At 33.2% G+C, this 20,273-nt stretch overlaps 3 protein-coding genes and 1 long non-coding RNA gene across 4 annotated transcripts; 3 read left to right on the forward strand and 1 right to left on the reverse strand.

The window, feature by feature from the left end:
* The first annotated feature begins 3,949 nt into the window (after nucleotides 1-3,949).
* On the forward strand, nucleotides 3,950-6,692 carry LOC105761341 (putative disease resistance protein RGA3). Its single transcript, XM_012579121.2, has 2 exons — nucleotides 3,950-4,064; nucleotides 4,156-6,692. Exon 2 carries the CDS (start codon nucleotides 4,157-4,159, stop codon nucleotides 6,479-6,481), a length of 2,325 nt encoding a protein of 774 aa, XP_012434575.2. The 5' UTR covers nucleotides 3,950-4,064; nucleotide 4,156; the 3' UTR covers nucleotides 6,482-6,692.
* A 6,366-nt stretch (nucleotides 6,693-13,058) lies between these two features.
* On the forward strand, nucleotides 13,059-14,795 carry LOC128032048 (putative disease resistance protein RGA3). Its single transcript, XM_052623525.1, has one exon. The coding sequence runs from the start codon at nucleotides 13,059-13,061 to the stop codon at nucleotides 14,793-14,795; it is 1,737 nt and encodes a 578-aa protein (XP_052479485.1).
* A 460-nt stretch (nucleotides 14,796-15,255) lies between these two features.
* On the forward strand, nucleotides 15,256-16,626 carry LOC128034911 (uncharacterized). The gene is made up of 2 exons (XR_008191166.1): nucleotides 15,256-15,385; nucleotides 16,375-16,626. It is a non-coding gene; the product is annotated as an uncharacterized LOC128034911 (long non-coding RNA).
* Nucleotides 16,627-17,716: 1,090 nt separating this feature from the next.
* On the reverse strand, nucleotides 17,717-19,561 carry LOC128034710 (putative disease resistance protein RGA3). The gene is made up of 2 exons (XM_052623526.1): nucleotides 18,405-19,561; nucleotides 17,717-18,339 (listed from the first exon to the last, which is right to left on the reverse strand). The coding sequence occupies exons 1-2, from the start codon at nucleotides 19,117-19,119 to the stop codon at nucleotides 17,717-17,719; spliced, it is 1,338 nt and encodes a 445-aa protein (XP_052479486.1). The 5' UTR covers nucleotides 19,120-19,561.
* Between the last annotated feature and the right edge of the window lie 712 nt (nucleotides 19,562-20,273).

The raw sequence follows: 20,273 nt of genomic DNA on the forward strand, positions 1-20,273 counted from the left end.
CTTGACTTGGAACTTTTATGTTCAAAGTTCGGCCCGGGCCCAAGCTTGAGTTCAATTAAGCCATTTGTGAATATATCAACCAATTGTTCCTTTGTAAAGACATGTCTAGTTTGGACTAAACCATGGATTTTTTTTACAAGGTGAGAGTCAATCTCTATATGTTTCGTTCTCTCGTAGTATTCAGGGTTGGTTGCAATCTGAATTGCTGCTTGACTATCATAGAATAATATGATTGGTTCTACTCGTTTAAATCCAAGTTCCTTCAGTAGTCCAGTCAACCAAACTAACTCAGCCATAGTTCTATACTTTGCCTTTGCTGAAGATCGTGATACTGCATTTTGTTTTGTTTTGTTTTTTCCAAGAGATGAGACTTAAAACTTCTGGAGGATGGTCAGGATGGGTGTTTGGTTTACAAGGTAAAGAAAACGGTGAAGGTGGAGTTTGTGAGGTTTTCTTTTTACCTTTCCCTTTGGAGGAGGATGAAGGTTGGATCATGAAATTTTCTGGAAGTTTTTCTGGTGGTCTAGAAAGAATGTCTGCAAGAACATTGGTTTTCCCTTTTATGTGGAGGACATTCTGTCACTAATCGCTTTGACATTGGACTTGAAGCCCAATTCGAATCACAATATGCTACAAGTTATGGAGAACCAACTACAGCACAGAATAAACCTTGTCCTGGATCCTTTTTAATGTATCTGACTATTCTAAGAGCAGCTTTATAATGCGACTTCTTGGGTTGTTGCATAAACTGACTGGATGTTGTACCACAAACGTCATATCTAGCCTTGTATGAGTCAAGTACAAAAGCCTTCTAATAAGCCTTTGATATAATGAAACATCTGTCAATACCTCATCATCATGATTCATTTGCACCATCTCATCTTACTGGAGATGTCAAGTTTTGATTTTGTTCTAAAGGAGTGACAACTATCTTTCCTCCCCCTTACCTCGTGTCTGAAATTAATTCAAGAGCATATTTGCGTTGATTCAGTACAATTTCAAACTGTGATCTTGTGATTTCAATGCCAAGAAAATACTTGGAGATCACCTAAATCTTTCATTTTGAAATTTTGATGCACAGTTCCTTTAAGCTCATTTATAAGCTTGGTATCATTTCCAGAAATCAACAAATCGTTAACATATATCAACATGACAACCAGCTTATAACCTTTCTTCTTGATAAAACGAGAATAATCGTACTTACTTTGTGAATAACCATTTAGAAGAATAGCTTTAGTAAGCTTTAGATTCCACTGTCAGACTTAGCAATTGACATACTCTAGTCTCTCTTTGATTGCGAAAATCGTCTGGAAGAGTCATATAAACCTTCTCATGTAAATCTCCTTGCATTATAGGCATCCATTTGAAACAAGGGCCAACCAAACTATACAGCAAGAGCAATGACCGTGCAAATTGTGACTTGCTTCGCAACAGGGGAAAGTGTCGTGAAAATAAAAAACCTGCCTGCTGAGTATAACCCTTCCTAACAAGTCTGGCTTTAAATCTTTCAACCGAGCCATCAGAGTTGTAAATCTTCTCATGTAAATCTCCTTGCATTATAGGCATCCATTTGAAACAAGGGCCAACCAAACTATACAGCAAGAGCAATGACCGTGCAAATTGTGACTTGCTTTGCAACAGGGGAAAGTGTCGTGAAAATAAAAAACCTGCCTGCTGAGTATAACCCTTCCTAACAAGTCTGGCTTTAAATCTTTCAACCGAGCCATCAGAGTTGTACTTGACCTTGTAGACCCATATGCAACCAATGGGGGTTTTACTAGGAGGTAAAGGAACTACCTCCCACGTGACATTTGATTCCAATGCTTGAATTTCTTGATTCATAGCCTTTATCCAATGTTTATCCTTAATTGCTTCACTTTAGGTTTAAGGTTCAATAATATGGGAAATGGAGGCAGCAAAAAATTGTGTATGCAAAGGTAAATGAGCATCAGCTATACAATTAGATATAGGGTACTAACCTTTATGGAGTGAAGAAGATAAAGAAGAGCAATTTAAATCTTTCATCCATGTAGGATCCTTAAAAGAACGAGTAGTGCGACGTAAAGACAGCTGGTAAGGTAGTAGACTACGAAGGTAATAAGGACTGGTTGGGAAATGGAGCTGAAGAACGACAAGGAGCTAAGGATGAACATTTCAAATGGGATTTTTCCAATTCAAAGCTGAAGTAGGTAATCTGTTAACAATATAACAAGCAGCAAGGATACACTCGCCCCAAAATTTGGTAGGTACATTAGACTGAACTTTGAAAGCACATGCTATTTCTAACAAATGTCGATGCACACAAGAACTTTGATGTATTATGCCTAAGAAGAAAAAAAAGGAGTACATTCAGAGTTAAAGAACTCAGTACCATTATGACTTCCAAAAGTTTTTACAACAATTGAAAACTGCGTGTGAACCAAGGCTACAAACCGCTTCAAAATGACAATAGTGTCAGTTTTAAGCTTAAAAAGATGAACCAAAGTAAAAGGAGAATCCGGTCGAGAATTACTAATAGGAAATGACAATCGTGTTTGTTTAGTAAGAGGACGAACATGGCATCGACTAATATAGTCACTGTTCCAAAATGAAAGAAGCATGGCCAAGTCCGGCATGCCAAAGGAAAGACTGATCATGAGATGTCAAAAAGGAAGAAATGGGAGAAGATACAAAAGATGGCAATTGAGGCTGTTGATGCACCAGAATGTAAAGATCATTCTGTTCTTTACCAATCCCCTTCACTTGTCCACTGCAAAGTTCCCGTGAAAGGCAAAAATCGGGATAAAAGGATACAAAACAATGTAAGTCTCGAGTTAACTTGAAAACGAAAATTAAATTAAAATAAAAGTCTGCGACATGAAGGGCATTGGTTAACTTGATAGAGGAGGAAAAGACATAGGAACCCATGTGAGTAATAGGGACGGATTTACCAGTGGGAAATTGGACAAATGAAGAATGAAAAGTGCAAGGAACAAGAGAATCCAAATATTGGCCATCAGATATCATGTGGTTGGTGGCCCTCGTCTCCAAAATCCATTGGAAAGATGCAGGCTAAGAAACCATACCTGCCATGTGACAGCTACTCCGACAGTTGAAGTGAACTCAAGACTGAGTAAATTCAAGATCTGTAGATACTGTGCCTGAATAAACACAGGTGCAAATACTATGGTAGCATTGTTAGCCATAGTGGACCTTTGTTTTGTAAATTTAAAATCAACAGGATACCCAATAAGCTTCTAACAAGTTTCCCGTTTGTGACCTTTAATCTTTCAATTGTCACACACATCTTTCAATGGTCACAGAATACAATGTTGTAGGTTCATGTTGTCTTTGAGCTTCCTCTTGAACAAGCACGGAATAAGCTTAATTAACAGAAGGTAAGGGTTCCATTAACAAAACCTGACTTCCAACAACAGCATAAGAATCATTCAGGCCCATCAGAAACTGAAATAACCACTGTTGTTGAATAAGTTGTTGATTCATGCGGGAATTTTCACAAGAAAAAGAACCAAAGCATCGTAATCCCACAAAAGCTTCAATCGTGTAAACAAAACTGAAACAGAGTAAGTACCTTGAGCATGGGAAGCAATCTCACAATGAAGAACCATCAACTTTCTCATATCGTTCTTGAAGTTCTTTCCATGTTGGTAGAAATATACTATTACAAAATAAACCGTTAGCATCACAGAACAAAAATAAACAGTGCGGTATAATTATATAATAAACCTCGCTCAAAATTAACATAAAATTTCAATATTTGTATATTCGAATAAAGAAGGTGAAATTCAATTATATTGCTTTATATACTCAGTGCTTTCTATGTAAATTATTTTATTATTTTAAATATAAAATATATATATTAATACGCTAAAAAATAAATTAAATTATAAATTAAATAAAAAATAAAATTCAGTTTTAGTTATATTCAAATACTCGATTTTTGGGGTTTTCTGTGCTTTAATAGTAGGAAAAGAAAATTCTCATCAAACCCTAAAGCCCATAAAAGAAAAAGTGAGAAGTTTAGTTGATCTATCAGAATCTCAAGCACTCACCCTTAATTTGCAGTAAGTTGCGAGTCTGCAATTCTTTAGACCCCTTTTCTCAATTGATTTTCTTCTTTAACCAATCGTTTCTCTCGCGCTCTGTTTCTTTTAGGATGGCCGATGAACATATTTCCACAGTCCTGGAGCAGCTACGACGAATCATGGCCGACGAAAGATTTCGGAACTCGGAGTTTCAGATAGACTTGCTTGTATGTAGACTCGAAGCTTTTCAATCTATGATTCTTTATCATGGGGACGGGCTATTTTCGGTTCGGCTATTGGAGCGTGGGATTACTGTTCATTCACTCGATCAAGTGCTATATAACATAGAAGATGTAATTAGCGACGACTTACATTTAGGAGTATCTACTGAATTAGCAGCAGCAGGCCTTGAGAAGTTTGCTTCTACTCAATCAAAAGCAGCATCAGCAGAAACAGCCACTCTTTACATCTTGCGTAAGAGGTTGGAAGAATTGGAGGAGGTATTGATTGGTCATCCGCATGAATCGCATCCCTTGCACTCTAAACGATCTTTTTTTGTAAAATTGTCAAAGTTATATGGTCTAGATGTGGTTAAGAAAGATATAATAAATGTAATTTTGGGTGAAAGTTTCAGGGATAGTAGCGACAGCATTAAAACCATCATTATTGTTGGCATGGAAGGAACGGGGAAAACATATCTTGCACGGTGCATTTGTACTGATTGTCAAGTTCTGGAAATTTTTGACAACATAATTTGGGTGAATGTTTCGGATGATTTTGATTTAGGTAAAATTGCAAGAAAAATTATTCTGTCTCTTGAAGGTTTGGAGGATGACTCTTTGCGTCTCCTAACATTAGTTCCATTGCAAAGTCTGTTAGATAGAATTCAGCGAAAGATTGTTAACAAGAAATCACTTCTTGTTTTAGATGGTGTGGGGAGATATGATTGTGATGATTGGGAAGCACTTAGAGCTGTTTTTCAACATGGCATGTCGGGGAGTGGGATTCTAGTGACTACTCATGAGCACTCGGTTGCAGGAGCAATGGAATCATCTTATATATTTTGTTTGGGAAAGCTGTCTGATGAGTTGTGTTGGATGATACTTTGTGAAGTTGGATTGAATGATGATACTCTTGAATATGCAGTAGAGGATATAGGAAGGGAACTTGCAAGGAGGTGTGAAGGACTACCCTTTGCTGCAAAGGTTTTGGGAGATGCTATACGACATTATGACTTTGGAATAAGAGGATGGGATGTTTTTCTGAGAAATTGTATCTGGAAATCTCCTAGAATACCCAAATATATGTCTAAAATTCTATCACTATCTTATTGCAATCTACCTTTGTCTGTAAGACGGTGCTTATCGTATTGGGCTATCTTCCCCAAAAACTTTGAGATTTCAAAAACTCTTTTGGTGCAACACTGGATGGCACAAGGTTATCTGTACTCATCTGATAATTTAGAAATGGAACTAAAAGGTGAAGAGTACTTTAAATGCTTAGAAGCTCATTCATGTTTCCAATATTGTACCAGAGATCGTGGTATGCTTACTTGTAAGATGCATAGCTTAGTACATGATTGTGTCCAATCTTTGTCCCCATATGATTTAATGATGAGGTTCGAGTCTGTTAAACAGCTGACCTTGAATTTATCTTCTTGGACGGAGGAGGTCAAAGTTGTTGGCACTCATCATTTGGTAATGATGATTGCTCAAGGAGCTGGTTTTCCCATGGACATTAGTGGTGCAGAGAAATTGAGGACCCTTGTTGCTGTTACTCAAGGGTGTTTGATAACTAGTCAAGCATTATCTAACTTATTTAAACAATCCAAACATCTGAGGTTATTGGATTTGAGCTTGACTAGTGGGTGGCATAATTGTTTTGGGCCATCCGGACAAGGTAATATACTAGATGAAATTCCGGTGGAAATCTGCGGATTGATTAATTTGAGGTACCTTAGCTTGGCTGGCAGCAAAGTATTGAAGATATTACCAGAAACATTGTGTGACTTGCATAATTTGCAATCCTTGGATCTTACTGGTTGTAGTAGTCTTAGAAAATTGCCAGATGGAATGGGGAAATTAATGAACTTGAGGTATTTTTATACCTGGTGTTGCTCTAGTATAACTTCCTATCCAAAAGGGATTGGCTGCTTAACTTCTCTTAGAGAATTAACCAATGTCATTGCTAGAGCTGATCACAATGATGCAAAGGAATTCACTCTTGGAGATTTTGAAAAGTTGAACAACCTTTGTGGACATGTTCGTGTGAAACTGGTAGGAAATGCGATAGATGCAGATGAGGCTATTAGAGCTAACCTTTGGAACAAGAAGGATCTTGACCGTATCAGAATAAATCTGGATGGGGATATAGGGAAAGAAAGCCAAGACGTTATAAAGAAAGCATTAAACCCGCCTTCCGACTTGAATATAGAGTTCGTAGGTTGGTGGTTCTAGTCCAGAAATGTAAGGATGCTGCAAAGCAACAGGTAGTCTCTCTGTCTCATTTTCTCTTTTGTTGTAGCTTTGATGGTTCAAATTCAGTATTTACTCCTATGATTCATTCAAACCCAAATTTCAGTTGTGTTATAGTAGTTCTAGTTTCTGTTGTTATCATCTGATTAGATGGAATATTATGAAATCTCTTATAACATTACAATGACACAGATATCGGCTTGTCTATCACATGAAATTTCTCTCTTGCTAAAGCATTCTCTGAATGAAATCACTTTAAAACGGCAAGATAACTTAGATGATCCTTATTTTCTTTTGCTGGACATACATATCTCGTGAGAGACATTGTCGTTATCGGTGGTAGTGAAAGTTGGAGTATATTTTTAGTATTTTAGTTTTTATATTAGGATTTAATCAGTTATTAAGATGGATTTTTTCTGGAAAAAACATGGATACTTTTTTCTAAAATTTTTTATTAACTCTTTTGAAATTTGTTAATTTTTAATTATTTTATTAGTTTTTGAATTTTTATGAATTATCGTGAGGCTACCACACGAATTGATCACGTCAATATTGTTAAAAATTTAACAATTTTTTAATTCAAAAGAAAGTAATATAACTAAATTGTAAAGGTTAAGTGTAAAAGTCAAAATGACAAAATAAGTCAACATTAAAAGATTAAATTTATCACAATGCCTTTTTATATACTCATAATTAATTATAATAAAAGTTATTTAATTTAAACTTTATTCAGATATATTTGTTATTTTAAATAAATATTCAGAATACAACTTGAAAATAATCTCATGCTTATAATTATAACACGAAAACTTTACTTATTATATAATGGAAGAATATTTGGTACATTAACAATGTGCCTTTTTTTATTGCACAAGTATGTGTAAAAGATTGATATATGTCTTTATTTTTAAATTTTTATTTTTAATATTTTATTATACCTTCTAAGACACTTGTCAATCTTTTAACTTTGCTTATAAAATTTAAAATTCCACTAATAATCTCACCTACCAAAATGGATTAAAAACATTTAAAGTAATTTAGTTGAATTATGATAAAAGGTCAATGTATTCTAAAATGCTAAATGGCATAAATTTGAGTTTGTCAAATTCTCTAGCATTGGGAGGTAAGTCAAATTGCAAACTAAGTTGAATATTTTTTGGCATTTCAGTAATCATATTCATGCTAATATTTTTAGATTTAATTCTCACTTTCAATGTTAAAAGAGGGTTCAAATGCAACTTGGAGTCAACATGAACATGATACTTTGAAAACCCTAAAGGGCACTTGCACTCTTGTTTTGGAGGTGAGGTTAAGAAGACCTACAACAAGTTTTAATATAATTTGATATAGTTGAAAAAGATTCAGAGGAAAATGGTACCAAAATCTACAGTCGTGGAATACGATGAATGTATTAAAATATATGAAATTGGTTGATGGTTTTATTTATTGTCTATTAATATTTTAACTAATTAATTAAGGAGTAATAAGAAGGACATGACACTTAATCATTATAGTGACAGTTTCTAGTTAAAGTTTAGGAAGATGCATTACTAATTTTTATGAAAAATGTTTTTAACCGGTTCATATCCCCAATACCATTGAACGTTGAACCAAATGGTTTTGTTGATTAGAGAAAGACACTAAGAAATGTAGAGGAACATATATACGTAAGAGAGAATTTGAGGCACATTTAATAAGTTAACTTTGAAAATTTTATATGTGGATCATAGCAACGAAGAAAGAGACTGTTGAGAATGATCAAACTTGGAGCATATGTTTAGATCCATGTGGAGGTACCTATTAGGTAAGTGAAACAAGCAATTGAAATGATGGAGAGTTTAGTATACCGGTATCGTACTATGATAATTTATGGTCATTTTTAATTAATAAAAGTCAAAAATAATAATATTTAATAACCCTAAAATTAATGGGCAAATAGTGATGAGTTATCCTAAAATAGAATTGAAGAGGATAAGGTCCTACAATTAATAATAAGAAAAGTGAAGACTCTTTGAAAAGATTAAGGATGTACTTTGATTAAGAGTGGTTATAAAAAAAAAAAAATTGGGGGGAAGGGATAGAGTGGAGTAAGGAAAGTGGTGTGATTGCCCATTAACATAAGTAAGAAATATGCGAATGATTGCCCATTAACATATAGAGTGGGTAAAATTGACTTGTTTTTCTAGAAAGACAATAGATAAGCCTAAAAAGTTATAAAAAGTAATTGTTATAATAGTTAAAATGAGAGGGAAAAAAAGATATTTTTGTTTATGAGAATTAAGTGTCGTGAGTCTGGACGAAAAGATTAATCATTGTTACGACAGTAAATACCTTGATTACAACGAAAAAGATAAAATATCATTTTACTTTATAGAAAATTCTCATGATTTTATAAAATAGACCATGAATATATTAAATCATATAAGTAAAATATATCTATAGTCATCATAATAAAAAGCGTAATTCTACAACTCATACCTAATTTAAATACAGGATGGTATTTAGAATGATTATAAGAAAATGCTTGTTCATGAATATTGTGAGTTTTTTTACATTAAATTTCTAGAAATTTTGGGAGACCTAGTTAAAAGTTTCAAAAAAATTTACAAAGCAGAAAGGCCTAATAGCAGTTTTCCGAATCTTGGGGACAATGTACCCTCTGGCTCCCATCAGGATTCACCTGGTAATTTATAAAAAGGAATAAACAATCACTCACAAGGCATAAAATATAATCACGTCAAGCAGCAAAACACAAACCTTTTTTTATATTCCAATCTAATACAAGTGATAATATCAACTCTTAGAGCCCTAACTCTTAAAGTATCAGCACATAATTTTAACCACTTACTTTTAATAAATACCACCATCACTACCATTATCACCACCGACAGAGCCTCTCAATTCATATGTCCTGCAAAAAATGGTGTCAACACTAACAAAAAAACCAAAATTATATCATTAAAATATATTTGTATTTCTTAAAAGGCAGATCATTCAGTTTTTCTGGACAAGTTTCCCTATGCAATCTAATACAAGTGATAATATCAACTCTTAGGGTCTGTTTGATTGACCGAATTGATTTTCCGAAAAATCATTTCTAACTTTTCCAGCGTTTGATTGGCGGAAAACATTTTCCATTTGAAAAATGAACTCCAAAACAAGGGAAAATGAGTTACATTTTAGGGAAAATGTTTTCCTCTTTCAATATCCGTAATTTTAGGCTTTTCCCACCTACCTCTAATTACACAAAATATTTTCAGATTTAATTTACTAATTTTGGCTTTTACAAGGTCAAAATCTGACTATCCCATCAAATGTACCAAATTTATAATTTGGTCCCTCTTCTCTTTTCCATGCTTCAATCTAACCCCTTCTTTGCTTGTTTTTGATTTAAAGTGCCCGAATTTTGTTCCTGTCAATATTTAAACACAAAACGCACCAATTACCAGGGATTAATTTGAGAATAAGTCGAGTTGAACACGTAAATTATGCAAAATGAACAAGTTATCATTGACCATTAGTGCTACGTCAGCACAAACAAACGGTGTTAGTGCAGAGATACCAACCTAGGTGACAGAATATAAATTCAGGTACCAATTAGATAAAAAAAAATCATACACCAAATAAATACTTTTGAATAAGTTCGAAAATAGACGACAAATTATCCTTTCTTTCTCTTTTATCTACCTGTAATATTTGAATATGAAAAGAAGTTACACAACTTTTCAATTTCAATAGTAGTTATTTAACTTTGCCTAGTTGAGTTTTACATAAAATTTCTTTCTTTCGTTGAACATGCTCTCAATGAATCACTTCAAACCCCCAAGATCCTAATATTTTGCAGAACATATCAATTGAGAGGCTCTATCGATGGTGGTGGTGGTGGTGGTGGTGGTGGTAGAATCCGTTTATGCTGGTGGTAGCATTTTGTATTTTTTTTATCGTATTTATTAAAAATAAGTGGTTAAAATTACGTGTTGAAAATTTAAGATGTAGAGCATATCGCCACTCGTATTAAATTGTAATATAAGCATCGATTGTAAAAAGAAAAGTTTGTGTTTTGCTTGTACTGTCTCATAAAAGACATTAAGTAATTTCGTTGTCGTGTTTATATTTTATGCCTTATGAGTTACCAAATGGTTGTTCATTCCTTTTTATAAATTACTAGCCGAATCCTCTTCAGTGATGGAGCTTGAAAATTTTTTGGGAGGGTTGGAATTAAATTGTATATTTGTATGATGGTAAAAATAGAATTTTATAATTTTAATAGCTTATATCTTTATAATTTTTAAAAGGTTAAATCAAAATTGTATCATTTTAAGAGGTCAAAGTATAGTTTTATTATTACTAATTTAAAATTTTATAAATTATAAAAGGCCTAAATTAAAATTTACTATTTTAAGAGGGCTATGGCGCCTTGGGTCTCCACTACGTTATGCCACTGATCCTCATGGAAGACAGAGGCTACCTTGACCCCCAAGATTTAGAAAATTGCCATTTGACCTTTTTAATTTTATAAAATTTTTAATTTAGTTTATTAAAATTCTGTAAATTTTCATTAAACAATTTTTAAAACTTTTAATTAGATCTCTCAAATTCTTTTTGGAAATTCTTATTTTCTCAATTAATTTTTTAATTAAACTATTCAGAATTTTTGATAATTCTCATTAAACCTTTTTAAAATTCTCGAAATTTTAATTAAATTGGTAAAATTTGAAAAATTTTAGTGAAGGAATCCTCCCATTCATATTGAAGAAAGGTTTGAATAAATATTAATTAATTATATGTTTGAGAGATTAATAATGTACTATTTGGCTCCCAACAATAATAATTCACTCTTAATTTTGCTTCTTTTCCTTTTTCTTTTACTTGTTTTTGTGAAAGATATCATAATATATGTTTTAAATAATTAATGTAATAATAGAAATATTAAAAAATATAGTTAATAGTAACAATATTTTATACAAGCACAATGACTTATTCAATTCTCCAATTTTACAAAAAGAGACCAATAAGTGATTAGATGTAATGACAGGTCACATTGCATTCCCAAAAGAACTGCCTAAGTTCGAACATCATAAGTAATATAAAAACTTAAACAAAGTCATGTAACAACCCATATATCAAGTATCACCAAATACCATTTCATTCTCATTCCATTGTTTAGTTTCTATTTTCAATCAACTGAATATCGTCCGATGGAACTATAGCAAAACGGGCTCGAATACACGGGAATAAGTTGGTCACACAAGTTGACAGTATATTAGGGCTGCTCAGACAAGTTGACATTACAACAGAATTGCTCACATAAACTGATATTATATCAAGGTTATTCATCTGGGCTAAACCTTCAATATGTATAACCCGATAATTTGAGACAGGCCCAAGAACTCATCCTATGTAAAAGGGGTGACAAACCCTAGTGCATAGTAGGGTATGTTGCCGCCCCTTAGTGTTTTGAATAAAGGGGAACTGTAGTATCATATTAAAACAATACTATTTAATTACTCATTATTCAAGTAAAACTTTTGTACTATTTTCCTAAAATAGGATCTATGAGATGATTTAATTACACCTATCGCTGTTATTTTATCATAAAATAGTGGTAATTTGTTTATAAGAATAAATTCTATATTCTGAAAAGCTCAAAGTTTTCGATTTCTATATAGAGAATTAACTTTCTCACTAAAAGTTCATGAAAGATTGGTTGAACTGGGCAAAAAAATTGGTCGAATTAGATGCGATTGAACTGGTTGAACTAAAATATTTTAATATATTTTTATTTTTTATGAATTTTTTATGATTTATTTAATTGAATTAGACTAATCAATCAAACCAATTGAATCAATTGGATCAACAAACTAGTAACCTTATTGGTTTGATCATCGATTTAGTTTTTAAAACCTTAGATTTAGTCATACCGCTTCAATTATTATACCTTATAAATAAAATATAAAGTAAACCAGTGGTGAAATTAGGAGGATTGGCAAGGGCCCTGGCCTCCCTAAAATGATTTTTTTTTCATATGGACCCTCTAAAAAATTAAAATTTTAAATTAATAAAATAAAAATATACTTTGGCTCCCTAAAATATAAAAATTTGATTTAATCTATTAAAATTATAAAGATGTAGTCTATTAAAATAGTGAAATTGTATTTTTCTATCGTAAAAATTACAATTTAATTTTAGCCCATAATTTTTTTTTCTAATTTCGCACCTGAAATAAGCTATATTTGATTAAATTTATTATTTTACCTTACATACAAAACACAAAATAAACATTTAACTATACAAAATTAATTGATGAATTGTTTTACTCAGTTGAAAGTAGAACAAATAATTGATCCAAGAGGAAAGTGAAATTTATCCTTTTATACGTCGAACATTAGCGAAAAGGACAAAAAAGAAATTTTGGGTTATTTGGCTTTTGTTTCCTGCTGCTCTCCTCAATCCATTGACGCTGTTTCACCCCCTTTCTCTCGATTTCTCAATGTTTCTTTTCCTGTAATTTGTTGTGATTTGAAGTATAAATCAGGGAGAAGTAAAAGCTATCATAAAAATGGCGGAGGCAATTCTTACGGTAGTCTTGCAACAGATAACAACAATCTTGAGTGACCAAGCGGTAAAAGAGATGACGATGTGGGGAGACCGCGAGGCTGCTCTCAAAAATCTTGAAACATATCTGAAATCCATCCGATCCGTTCTCAAAGATGCAGAGGACCTTCAAATTACAGACGATGCAATCAAACTGTTGCTAGAAGATCTGAAAATTGTAATTTATGAAATCGAGGATGTGTTGAATTTATGGAGCTGTAAAGTACGGAAGGCAGAATCTGTTCGTGCCAAGGTAAATTGTCTACTTGAATTCATTGCATATCGTCGTAGTTCTGATAGAATAAAGAAGATTTGTGAAAAACTGAGTCCATTTGAGCTGAAAAACAAGCTGGATCTGGGCAAGAGTAAAATTATATCTCCTCTGCGGAACAAAGAAAGTACTAGCTATTGTGATCTATCAAAAATTATTGGTCGAAGCGGAATAAAAACTGAGTTAGTGTTCCGTTTAGTTTATGAGGAAGAACAGGGCAGTCAAACTATCTCCATAGTGGGGATGGGAGGTATTGGCAAAACCGACCTTGCCCGATTGATTTACAATGATGAACTTCTTAAGACAAGATTTGACAAAATGATTTGGGTGTGTGTTTCCAACCTTTTTGACAAGAAAAAAGTTGCGCGTGATATCATTTTAGCTTTTGAAGAAGATAATTTTAGTTTTCCTGTGTACCTCCAAGATTCAGTTACTTTAGATTTCCTTCTTGGTAATCTTAAGCAGAAAATCATAGATACAAGATTTTTTCTTGTTTTAGATGATGTGTGGGCAGACGATAATGGAGATTGGGAAGACCTGCAAGCTGTTTTAAAACATGGTAAGCCTGGAAGTAAGATTTTGGTTACTACTCGGAAGGTATCTGTTGCAAATACCTTATCTTGCAATTCAGGTTTGATTTATTATTTGTCGAGTTTACCTGATGAAGATTGTTGGTCAATTCTTAAGCAATTTGCATTTGTTGGAAAGGATCAACTTTCTCAACAAAATCGCGAACCCTTGGAATGCATTGCAAAGAGAATTTCAAAGAAAAGTAAAGGTTTGCCACTTGTTGCGAAGGATCTAGGACATCACTTACAAAAAAGTGAAGCAAGATTGTGGAATGATATCAATGACAAAGAGCTATGCAATTTGGCTGTGTGGGAACGTGTTTTGCGTTCTTTATTCTTGAGTTATCATGATTTGCCGCAGTCAAGAATCAGAGACTGTTTCTTGTATTGTGTAACCTTTCCTAAAGGATTGCAAATCCGGATAGATAATTTAATCAGGCACTGGATTGGACAAGGTTACTTAGCTCCTAGTGGCAATGTAAAGAGAGAAGATGAGGTTGAAGCTACAGGTAGAGAGTTCTTTCAACACTTAGCATCTTGCTCTTTATTCCAAGATTTTGTGGAAGAAGATGACGCTGGCATTGTTGCATGTAAGATGCATGACATAATATATGATCTTGTACAGTATTTGACAAGTAAAGACTTTGTGATGAAAGAGGTAAATAGATCTGAAATCATGAAATTTCAATTACCTTCGAATGATGCTCGCCACTTGACGGTCATTCTTGAAGAAGATCATTATTTTCCTCTTTCAATTAAAGGTGGTAGCAAATTGCGTAGCCTTTCAATCTTTTCTCCTTGGGAACCCGAGTTGTTACATGCGATTCTCTGCACCAATTGTTTGTACAATCTCCGTGCTTAAGGGTGCTAGATTTGGGCATGAATAATTCATGTGATAATTTGCTTCCCAAGATTTCAAGCAAAATAGGTGATTTGATACATTTAAGGCATCTCAACTTATTTTGTTGCAAGATGATACATAGACTACCCGATACAATCTGCCAATTGCATGATTTGTTATCCTTGGATCTTCATGGATGCAATGTCTTGAAAAACTACCGGATGGTGTGGGGAACTTGATCAATTTGAGGTATCTTTGTACTCTGATTGTTCCGGTCTAACTTACTACCCCAAAGGGATTGGGAAATTAACATCTGTAAGGATTTTAACAGATATCATTGCAAGAGCGGATTGCGATGATCCTAAAGTGTTCGCATTGGAGATCTCGAAAACTTGAACAACCTCCATGAAATTCTTCGTCGAAGTGGTGGGAAATGTAATAGATGTGCAACAGTGACAAAGCCAAACTCCAAAACAAGACGATCTCAAGAAGGTTAAGATCTATTTAGATGGAAGAATAGACCATGTCATTGCAGATACAACATTGAATCTACCTCTCTCCATGAGGAATGGTTTCTTCAACGATCGCGAATGGTGAAATGTTGCTTGAAGGTAATTTTTTTCCTTGGGTTAATAAGTGGTTTACCCTGAACTTGTCCAAATATATTTTATTGGTATTTGAAATTTTTTTTTTACCTAGTTAGTGTCTGAATTTGTCAAATACCTAGTTGGTGCTAAAAGTGTTCATGGGTCACACTAAGTCTAAGCATGATATTAATATATTTTATAATTGCACGAGTCCGGCTTGACCCGTAATATAGGCATAACATTTTGTCTAAACATACTCATATTTGTATATGGTTAACCTAAACTCATTTTAAACTCGCTCATATCATTTAAAAAAATTAAATCTGTATTTATTTTAATTTTATATTTAATAAATATATATATTTTATTATTATAGTTTTATGTATAGTGGTCTTAAATTTTTTAATATATTACTATAGACTTAATTTTTATGTGTTATAAATTAAAGAATATATAAAATAACATAATATAAAACATTACAAACTTTGGGTTTAATATTTTTGCCCAAATCCTCACAAATTTATATTTTTGTCTGTCCCATGAATAAGTTTAGTTGGTACCTAAACTTGTTCGAGAAGTACCTAGTTGATATTAGAATTTGTCCAAAAAAATTATATTTTTAAATTAATTTACATTTTAAAAAGATTTTTAATTTATTTTTGTCACGCGTCATATTGAGTAGTTGCCACGTGTTACTATAAAATTGGTCATTAGTGCTACGTTAGCACAAATTAACGGTACTAGTGCAGAAGTACCAACTTGAATAATAGAATACAAGTTCAGATATTAACTAGATACTTTTGAACAATTTCAAAAATAAACTACATAATAATTTTTTGTTGTTGTTTTTATGTAATATTTGAATATGAAAAAAAGCTACATAGCTTTTCAATTTCAATAGTAGTTTGCGTAGTTGAGTTTTACATTAAATTTCTCTCTCTCGCTGAACATGCTCTCAATGAATCACTTGAAAGCGTCAAGATATCATATTCAATGATCTTAATATTTTGCAGGACATATGAATTGAGAGGCTCTGTCGGTGGTGATAATGGTAGTGATGGTGGTATTTATTAAAAGTAAGTGGTTAAAATTATGTGCTGATACTGTTTGATTGCCAGTAAAATGTTTTCCGTAAAATAATTTCTAGAAAATGGTTTATTTTTCTGTAAAATGATTTACCGGAAAATATTTTCTGGTGTTTGATTGAATCTGTGTAAAATATTTTTTGTTGTTTGGCGAATTTCCTAAAAGTATTTTTCGGAAAATTTGTTTTTACATATATTAATATATATTAATAAATTTTATATTTTAAATTATTTTTACATATATTGCAATGATTTATTTATAATAATACTCAATTATTAAGCTACAATATTAATCGTTATAAATTGAAAAAAACTAATATCAAATAAATTATTTGTAATTGTGTTAAAAAAAAACAAGTATTGAATAATTAAAAAAAACAAGTTACTGGAAAATTGATAAACAGAAGCACTTTTCTACCGGAAATGAAGGAAGGAATGAAAGAGGTGGTAGAGAGGAGAGCATGGAAAATGTCTTACGGAAATTGAAATAGTAAGACATTTTCTCATTTTCCCTTGTTTTGGAGTTCATTTTCCAAATAGAAAATGTTTTCCGCCAATCAAACGCTGGAAAAGTTGGAAATGATTTTCCGGAAAATCAATTCCGTCAATCAAACAGACCCTAAGAGTTGATATTATCACTTGTATTAGATTGGAATATAAAAAAAGGTGACCCATGAAAACTTACCTTCATCTTACGGGTCAAGCCGGGCTCGTGCAAGTATAAAATATGTTAATATCATGCTTAGACTTAGTGTGACCCATGAACACTTTTAGCACCAACTAGGTATTTAACAAATTCAGATACTAACTAGGTAAAAAAAACTGGTTCAAATACCAATAAAATATATTTGGACAAGTTCAGGGTAAACCACTTATTAACCCAAGGAAAAAAATTACCTTTAAGCAACATTTCACCATTTGTGATCGTTGAAGAAACCATTCCTCATGGAGAGAGATAGATTCAATGTTGTATCTGCAACAACATGGTCTATTCTTCCATCTAAATAGATCTTAACCTTCTTGAGATGCGTCTTGTTTTGGAGTTTGGCTTTGTCACTGTTGCACATCTATTACATTTCCCACCACTTCGATTTAAGAATTTCATGGAGGTTGTTCAAGTTTTCGAGATCTCCAATGCGAACACTTTAGGATCATCGCAATCCGCTCTTGCAATGATATCTGTTAAAATCCTTAGAGATGTTAATTTCCCAATCCCTTTGGGGTAGTAATTTAGACCTAACAATCAGAGTACAAAGATACCTCAAATTGATCAAGTTCCCACACCATCCGGTAGTTTTTCAAGACGATCGCATCCATGAAGATCCAAGGATAACAAATCATGCAATTGGCGATTGTATCGTAGTCTATGTATCATCTTGCAACAAAATAAGTTGAGATGCCTTAAATGTATCAAATCACCTATTTTGCTTGAAATCTTGGGAAGCAAATTATCACATGAATTATTCATGCCCAAATCTAGCACCCTTAGGCACGGAGATTGTACAAACAGTTGGTGCAGAGAATCGCATGTAACAACTCGGGTTCCCAAGGCAGAAAAGATTGAAAGGCTACGCAATTTGCTACCACCTTTAATTGAAAGAGGAAAATAATGATCTTCTTCAAGAATGACCGTCAAGTGGCGAGCATCATACGCAGGTAATTGAAACTTCATGATTTCAGATCTATTTACCTCTTTCATCACAAAATCTTTACTTGTCAAATACTGTACAGGATCATGTATTATGTCATGCATCTTACATGCAACAATGCCAGCGTCATCTTCTTCCACAAAATCTTGGAATAAAGAGCAAGATGCTAAGTGTTGAAAGAACTCTCTACCTGTAGCTTCAACCTCATCTTCTCTCTTTACATTGCCACTAGGAGCTAAGTAACCTTGTCCAATCCAAAGGCTCGATTAAATTATCTATCCGGATTTGCAATCCTTTAGGAAAGGTTACACAATACAAGAAACAGTCTCGATTCTTGATCATGCAAATCATGATAACTCAAGAATAAAGAACGCAAAACACGTTCCCACACAGCCAAATTGCATAGCTCTTTGTCATTGATATCATTCCACAATCTAGCTTCACTTTTTTGTAAGTGATGTCCTAGATCCTTCGCAACAAGTGGCAAACCTTTACTTTTCTTTGAAATTCTCTTTGCAATGCATTCCAAGGGTTCGCGATTTTGTTGAGAAAGTTGATCCTTTCCAACAAATGCAAATTGCTTAAGAATTGACCAACAATCTTCATCAGGTAAACTCGACAAATAATAAATCAAACCTGAATTGCAAGATAAGGTATTTGCAACAGATACCTTCCGAGTAGTAACCAAAATCTTACTTCCAGGCTTACCATGTTTTAAAACAGCTTGCAGGTCTTCCCAATCTCCATTATCGTCTGCCCACACATCATCTAAAACAAGAAAAAATCTTGTATCTATGATTTTCTGCTTAAGATTACCAAGAAGGAAATCTAAAGTAACTGAATCTTGGAGGTACACAGGAAAACTAAAATTATCTTCTTCAAAAGCTAAAATGATATCACGCGCAACTTTTTTCTTGTCAAAAAGGTTGGAAACACACACCCAAATCATTTTGTCAAATCTTGTCTTAAGAAGTTCATCATTGTAAATCAATCGGGCAAGGTCGGTTTTGCCAATACCTCCCATCCCCACTATGGAGATAGTTTGACTGCCCTGTTCTTCCTCATAAACTAAACGGAACACTAACTCAGTTTTTATTCCGCTTCGACCAATAATTTTTGATAGATCACAATAGCTAGTACTTTCTTTGTTCCGCAGAGGAGATATAATTTTACTCTTGCCCAGATCCAGCTTGTTTTCAGCTCAAATGGACTCAGTTTTCACAAATCTTCTTTATTCTATCAGAACTACGACGATATGCAATGAATTCAAGTAGACAATTTACCTTGGCACGAACAGATTCTGCCTTCCGTACTTTACAGCTCCATAAATTCAACACATCCTCGATTTCATAAATTACAATTTTCAGATCTTCTAGCAACAGTTTGATTGCATCGTCTGTAATTTGAAGGTCCTCTGCATCTTTGAGAACGGATCGGATGGATTTCAGATATGTTTCAAGATTTTGAGAGCAGCCTCGCGGTCTCCCCACATCGTCATCTCTTTTACCGCTTGGTCACTCAAGATTGTTGTTATCTGTTGCAAGACTACCGTAAGAATTGCCTCCGCCATTTTTATGATAGCTTTTACTTCTCCCTGATTTATACTTCAAATCACAACAAATTACAGGAAAAGAAACATTGAGAAATCGAGAGAAAGGGGGTGAAACAGCGTCAATGGATTGAGGAGAGCAGCAGGAAACAAAAGCCAAATAACCCAAAATGTTCTTTTTTGTCCTTTTCGCTAATGTTCGACGTATAAAAGGATAAATTTCACTTTCCTCTTGGATCAATTATTTGTTCTACTTTCAACTGAGTAAAACAATTCATCAATTAATTTTGTATAGTTAAATGTTTATTTTGTGTTTTGTATGTAAGGTAAAATAATAAATTTAATCAAATATAGCTTATTTCAGGTGCGAAATTAGAAGAAAAAAAATTATGGGCCAAAATTAAATTGTAATTTTTACGATAGAAAAATACAATTTCACCATTTTAATAGACTACATCTTATAATTTTTAATAGATTAAATCAAATTTTTATATTTTAGGGGAGCCAAAGTATAATTTTACTTTTATTAATTTAAAATTTTAATTTTTTTAGAGGGTCCATATGAAAAAAAATCATTTTAGGGAGGGCCAGGGCCCTTGCCAATCCCCCTAATTTCACCACTGGTTTAC

Source organism: Gossypium raimondii, chromosome 11 (genome assembly GCF_025698545.1).
Source record: "Gossypium raimondii isolate GPD5lz chromosome 11, ASM2569854v1, whole genome shotgun sequence".
In the NCBI taxonomy this organism is placed as follows: domain Eukaryota; kingdom Viridiplantae; phylum Streptophyta; class Magnoliopsida; order Malvales; family Malvaceae; genus Gossypium; species Gossypium raimondii.